This window comes from Pseudonaja textilis, chromosome 3 (genome assembly GCF_049901715.1).
Source record: "Pseudonaja textilis isolate UNSWEBS1 chromosome 3, rPseTex1.2, whole genome shotgun sequence".
Taxonomy (NCBI): domain Eukaryota; kingdom Metazoa; phylum Chordata; class Lepidosauria; order Squamata; family Elapidae; genus Pseudonaja; species Pseudonaja textilis.
The window spans coordinates 73,933,492-73,940,926 of NC_141992.1; the positions used below are offsets into that span (position 1 = coordinate 73,933,492).

At 34.5% G+C, this 7,435-nt stretch overlaps 1 protein-coding gene across 1 annotated transcript; it reads left to right on the forward strand.

Moving 5' to 3' along the window:
* The first annotated feature begins 364 nt into the window (after positions 1-364).
* On the forward strand, positions 365-6,152 carry RPF1 (ribosome production factor 1 homolog). Its single transcript, XM_026700239.2, has 9 exons — positions 365-890; positions 1,228-1,284; positions 2,053-2,133; positions 2,642-2,737; positions 3,023-3,176; positions 3,444-3,526; positions 3,606-3,787; positions 3,868-3,994; positions 5,745-6,152. The coding sequence occupies exons 1-9, from the start codon at positions 684-686 to the stop codon at positions 5,784-5,786; spliced, it is 1,029 nt and encodes a 342-aa protein (XP_026556024.1). The 5' UTR covers positions 365-683; the 3' UTR covers positions 5,787-6,152.
* Positions 6,153-7,435: the final 1,283 nt, after the last annotated feature.

A 7,435-nucleotide genomic window follows, 5' to 3' on the forward strand; every position in this document is an offset into this window, starting at 1 on the left:
TTATCCCTATAGCAAGCTTTAATACTGGGAAGATGAAAGAAAGGATGACCAGCAGCAAGGTGGGTAGACTCAGTTATGGGGGCTTATGGGTGCAGCATTGGAAGAGAGAAAAGTTGGGGACAGATTATCATGAAGAAAATCTACGTGGTCACCAAGAGTCAATAATAACCGAAATGGTACAACATTTAATAGATCATCCTTAAAACCATTCCCAAGGCAGCGAAAAATATAACTCTCAACATCAGGGCTCATTTCCCATGCAACAGAAATTCAGGTACACAAAAACCCGAATTCCCTTTTAACATCCAGTTTCTTCTCTTCGTGATTTCGCACATGCGCAAATTATCCTCCAAGCCTGTCTTGTCCATTTTCGGCAAATATATGAGGTGTACACGTGCACCTCTCGATCGTCTGGCTGGTAGTTTTTGTTTTGTTTTGGCGAGTTGCCTGAAAGACTGGATAAAAAAAGGTTGTTGTAATTTAAAAAGAAGGCATATACAAACCAATATCGAGATAATATTATGCTAGGAGTGTTTGGTTAAATAAACTAAATAAATGAGAGAGAGAGAGAGAGAGAGAGAGAGAGAGAGGAAAGCTTGTACATGCGCAGTAGGCAAACGGCGGAACGCTGGATAACCCGGAAGAGAACGAAGAAGTGAAAGATCAACTATAGAAGCGACGGCATGGCGGCCGGCCCTGAGGAGGGAAAGCCTATTCAGGGGCGACCTAATGCTGACGCAACGAGTGAGGTAGCTTATGGCGAGAAGGCTCATGGAAACCCCGCGGAACCCAACCAGGCCGCGTTCCCGCCGACTTTTAGCGTCTCCGAAATTAAGAACAAGCAGCGGCGCCACTTCATGTTCCTGCGCTGGAAGCAGCAGCAGAAGAAGGTACGAAGGAAGGGGTCGCAGAGCTTTGAGTCGCTTTCACGTTTAAGCACGATCTTGTTCATTAGTAAGGAGGGACGATGGGTGATAGTCGTATAATTAATTGGGAAGGGAGAGTAGAGGTTATTAAAATAAGAGAAACGGAGCCCTTCGACTCTTAAGTTGCTCGGTGGGGTCTCAGAGATTTATAAGAAAATTGTTGTCCTGAGAAGAAAGAATTCGACATAGATATTTAGCACCCAGACTTAGAGCATAATGGGTTTTCTTCTGTATGGTGACATATGACTAATTTTTTTATAACCTATCTAATTTCTTTTGTACAACTTTCTTACTCCTGCAGGAAAAATTAGCCCTTAAGAAAAAGAAGAAGAAGGAGCGGGAAGCCCTTGGAGATAAGGTAAAAAGGAGGAGTGAGTGACTGAGAAAGAGATACTTAATCAGATCAATTGTAACTTGCTCTGGCACTTCATTATGTTAGTGGGGTGGGGGGAGTCCACAAACAACACAATTTCAGGTTTCCTGTGAATTGATTCATCTAGTACTAAATGTATGTATAACTATCATGATTGGTAATCAATGATAGCCTGCTCTTCCACCTTTGTCTCTGTATGCTGTAATTATAAATTCCATTTTATGTTTGACGATGTCAGTTAGTTTTTCTTTTGAACCCAGTTATATCTTTATCTGTAATTTAAAAGACAGATTTTTTTTCTAATCCACTTTAAGATATGAATGTTGCTCAATTTTTTTTAATAAGACCAAAATCCAGCTTTTTGCAGCATTCTCTGGTTTACAGTATTCTTTGTGATGTCATTAGAATTGTAAGATTAACTATGGTTGCAATATTGATTTCTTTAAAGGCATTAATAATAGTGATACTTTTATTTTCAGTTCCTTTAATGATCCCTAACAAGGATTTTGCCCTTTTCAAGAACTTAATATTTGTACTGCACTACCACTCTGAAAGTTTGGCTACTAGTTGAGTAATCTGCTGTCTTCCATTTATTTTGTTCTGTAATTCATACATCTTTCAGCTGATAGCTCAAATTGCCTACCCTTTTCTAGCATTTTTGATGTTATTACTAAACTATATCAATATTCTTTAAATGGAATAGTTGTTCAATATGAAATTTATCAATTTCAGATTTCAACTTCTGTTTTATAGGCACCACCAAAACCAGAACCAAAAACCATTGAAAACCAGCGTGTATATGATGAAACCACAGTTGATCCAAATGATGAAGAGGTAGTTTTCTGTAAGCATATTAAAGGAAACAAATGCCAGATAAATAATTAGTCAATGAATTTGGGTGCACGTTTTCACCTTTCTGTAATATATTGTAACAGTCGGCAGGATGGTTATTTGAAGTTCATGCATCCATTTCTTCATTTAATTCTTCAGACTCTTCTTTCCAAAAACCTTTTGTCTGACATTTTTTCTATCTGAAACATTTCTTGCAAATGAGCCATATTTAAAATCTTGCATATGTAATTCTAATTAGTTGATGTGGAAGTTGAGGAACTTGCTGACAGAAGATGCTGCCCTAGACAAATGTAAATTTCATTTTTTGAGGGCTTGATGCAAGATTGTATTTAAGTCTAGGGGTTATACTGTACTTAGATATTGTAACAAGTACACTATAAATGATGACAGAGCTATTGATTTTTATTTTCATTAGATGGAGGGCTCTGATTCCTGCAAATTGACTATATCCCCTCAATTTCATACAAGTATCATTATTATATATTCCCAGGTTACTTTAGATGACGCTACAGATGAATTTGCTCCTTACTTCAACAGGCAAACTGTTCCAAAAATTCTTATCACTACATCTGACAGACCTCGTGGGGTAAATTAACTTTTTAAGGTTGATAATTTGCTTTGATTGAGGAATATAAATATATTTAAAATATGGATTGTGGAATATATTAGCTATAATATACTGTTTTGTAAAATAGATTGTGTGTGGGTAAGATACAATGAAAAGTAAACATTTAATAATTATATAGCAATCAGTCACCATTGCTTTAAATTGTCTGGATGCTGTATTATGGCCAAAATTGTTTGAGATAGTCATTGGTAAACTTATGAATTATGATATTAATTATACTTGAACTTTTTTCTGTTTTTGCAGAGAACTGTGAGATTCTGTGAACAGTTATCCACGTGTATTCCAAATTCACATGTTTACTATAGAAGAGGACTGGCTTTAAAAAAGATTATTCCACAGTGTATTTCAAGGGATTTTACAGATTTGATTGTTATCAATGAAGATCGTAAAATACCAAGTATCCTTCAAGAACAGTATGTAGTGCTATTTGTATGCACATCTCTATTAGAGCAGCAAATTTACAGTTGGATTAGAAGAGAAGGGATTTAGTACTTGTTTTTGTATGGCATGTTTTATATGGCATGTTTATTAAACCTGAAGCTGGACATGAAGTACAAAGTACAAAAATTGTTTTACAGTATGGATTTTCTGGAAAATGTTTTCTGCATAAATTGCATTAATTATAATTCACATCTTTAATTATATCTTAACATACTTGAAATAGATGGGCTTGTATTAAGTCATTTGCCTGAAGGTCCAACTGCTCACTTTAGGATGAGCAGTGTTCGTTTACGAAAAGAAATAAAGGTGAGTTTACTCCAATAATCAATTTCTCTGCTTGTTAATGTTAACATTTAATACAATGTTTTTATCATTTAACTTTTAGCGAAAAGGGAAAAATCCCACAGAACATCAGCCTGAAATAATCCTGAATAACTTTACAACACGATTGGGCCATTCCATTGGCCGCATGCTGGCTTCTCTCTTTCCTCATGATCCTCACTTTGTTGGCAGACAAGTAGCTACATTTCACAATCAGCGTGATTATGTCTTTTTCAGATTTCATAGGTAAGCAAGTATTTGAACATTTATACTAAAAGTGATTTTTGCACGACAGCTTTGCTAATGTTGTGTATTATCTTTAACAGATACATCTTCAAAAATGAGAAAAAAGTGGCCATTCAAGAACTAGGCCCACGTTTTACTCTAAAATTAAGGTCTCTTCAAAAAGGAACTTTTGACTCCAAGTTTGGGGAATATGAATGGATTCACAAGGTATTATCTCTCAACAAAGCATTGCATAATTTTATATTCTGCTATTTGGCTAAATTTTGCAGTTAAATAATTCCTTACAAATTTCTTATACGTGTGACCAATAGCGGATGCTGCTTGTAGGGCAGTCTTGCCTATATACATTATTTGGTGGAGATGAGTGGCAGTTGAAGGCTGTTTGATTTCCTCTTTGCAAGGTAATCTACTGTCAGCCCTCTCAAGTAAACCACATAGGAAACACAACTAGATGAACTGATTCTACTTTATTTTAAGATTACATTAACAGAACCTTTCTAATTCTGTTAGTGTACCACCAGTTTTACTTGATCAAGTAGGGCGGGTCCTTAAATGTCATTCTATGACCATTAAGTCATTGAGAGCTCCTGTATCTCGTCTGGTTATTTTCTAGGCAGAAACTCTTCTCATTCTCCAAAGGCAATACATTCCATTCCAAGGTAGTCCTCGACTTATGATGACAATTGGAATCAGAAATTTTGTTGCTAAGCAAGGTGGTCATTAAAAAAGTTGCATCCAGTTTTACAGTCTTTTTTTTTTTTTTGCTATGGTCATTAACATAATTGTTAAGTGAATCCATCTTCCCCCATTGACACTGCTTGTTGGAAGCTGGCTGGGAAGGCCATAAATAGCAGTCACTGGACAACAGTACACTGCAACTGCCATAAACACATTTTGATCCTGTGAGTTTGGGAATATTGCAATAGTTAATGTGAGAACCAGTCATGTCACTTTTTGCAGTGTCTTAACTTCACAAACTCTCACTAAACAAATGGCTGTAAATCAAGTACTGCCTAGAATTTTATTTGGTGGGCATTCAGTGAAATGTAATATTGACTAGCTGGCCTTCAGTCTGATCCAGTAGAATTATTCTCATGTTCTCACTACCTATTATTATAATTGAGATTTTTTAAATACTTGACACATCAACATTTCCATAATGATTTTATTAATAAAGTCACTCAAAAATGGTAACCTTAGATACAGTAATTGCATCTAAAGAATAGCATAATTTTGTTACCAGTATAAGTTATTTTTGGCACATGCCCCACCTATATTAGAGACACTAGCCTTCAAAAATAGTTTTGTTGTGCCACAATGCAGTCAGATGTCAAAAGAAAAATATTCAAAATATAATTGAAAATGAACAGAGGACAGAGTGCTGTGAACGTTCAGACAGCCTTTAATATAGTCAGAGAGCCTTGCCTATTTACAATAATACTGTTTTCAAGGGAGTATTGTATCCACACAGTGCATTTTAAAATTACTTATTTAAAATTACTTGGAAAAATAAGATTTCAAAACAGGTTATCAAACCAGATCAAATAAGAATTCTGTGTAAATATGCAAGCTGGTGTGGAGGGAGAGAGAAATGAAGCTTTTGCACTTACATACTAAAAAGATTTCTATTTGAGCTCAAGGCTTTAAGATTGTCAGAAAACGGGAATATCCCTAGATGAAGGGGTGTTTAAGTCTGATGACTGCCTGTGTGCTTAAGATCATGTCCAATAAATCTTTATTAACAGATGTTCTTGATTGGCAGTAAGAAGTGTAAGGATCCTAGGCTGATTTAAGCTTGCTGTGATATATTAACTTGTAATTACTTTCATTCCAGGCATGCCTTAAAAACCTTATAATTTGGTATTAGCTTATTGCTCCATAATCTGAATTATATTACAGTAATTTACACATATTTATATTTTTGTAGCAAACTATAATGAACATTGCTGTTTTTCAGCGCCGTGAAATGGACACAAGCCGAAGAAAATTTCATTTATAAGAATGAACACAGAAATGCCATTTTTGTATTTATCACATCAACACAAAGCTTCTGGAATACCCTTGAAGATATTCAGGTTACACATGGAACACCCCACCCCTGCGAACATGGCCATGACCGTATTCTTTTCAGGACTGAAAATTCAGTTACTTTTTATAATAACAGAAGACTTCAAGTAAGAGGAAAGAGACTGCATCAGCCACTATCTCCTTTTATTAAGAAGTCATGGATCCTTCTTAGAAATAATGCTTCGTAATTTAATTCTTTCATATCTTATTCTGAATTAAAGTATCTAGTTCTGGATCTTAAAATAAGGTTTTGTGTTGAATATATTATTTGCCAAAAATAAACATTTTACATGTCAAATACTATTACCATATATTGGTAAGTATTCAAGCATAGTTGATTAATGTAGAAAAATAACTACAATTTCAGATGTAGTGGCTATACAAACTATTGTTTATTTGACCTTCAGTAAGCTAAATGAGTGTTATTTTAAAATTAGATAAGGAACTGAAATATTCTGACAAGTGCCTATACAAGAAATAAATGGGAAATCTTATTTTTTAAAGGGATAAAAAATACCCCGGTTTTTTTGTCCATCTTAATGAAACTTGAGATAATGGAAATTCTGCCATCTATAATTACAGGGCTTCCTTAAGGAGTGAAAGAAAACCAAAGTTCTCTTGAATGTAATCTGACCAATATTACTCAGTTCATATACAATTCTAATCTACAGATTAATCTTATATGCATTAATATTTGTTTACACACGTAGATACAACAAAGCCGTTTCTAGTTTGGACACAATGGTAAACTATACTCTCCATTTTTTCACTAATTGACCCCCAGATATATAAAGAAAAAAGATTTTATATATAACACTTCAGTTCCTCATCAATATCACAGAAATATCTGAAAAATACGGCTTGAAGCTTAACACTAAAAAAAACCAAAATCATGGTTGTCAGCAAACTACTCATTAATTTACCACTGATAACTTCGCAAGGAATACCACATACCTCAATTCTAATTTACATGAAAGCTGGAATGTAACCACTGAAGTAAAAACAAGGATAAAGAAAGCTTGAACAGCATTCTTCAAAATGAAAAAGGTCTGCAGTCATGACATAAGCCTAAAATTGAAAAACAGGCTTATCAGATGCTACATCTTTTCTATCCTGCTCTACACTTTTTTGTGCAGCTGTTGATAAAAATAGGATTGCCAACGTCTAATGACGGATATAGCACAAGAAGAAGATAAAAAACTGAACTATACCTTAAAAGTCACCTCAGAGAGGCCAGAAAATTAAATCAATGGTCTCCACAGAATAATTGTTTCAGACAAATATGATACTCAACTGAGCATCATCTCTGCACTTAATATAAACTGATAGCTTGGTTAACTCAGATCTTGCTTTCACCTGTCAGGCATGATAATTAGGCACCTATAAATAAAAAAAACTATACAGCCAGTTATTTAAGATTATGCAGAGTTTGTTTTGAAACTTTTAGAAATCTACACAATATTGTTCTATGTTATGTATTTAGTAATCAATTTTAATCTTTTGGTTTCTTTTTTGACTAATTTATGCCACTCTAGCTTGATGTAAAACAGAAAAGAAACAAAATTGTATTACATTGGTAAA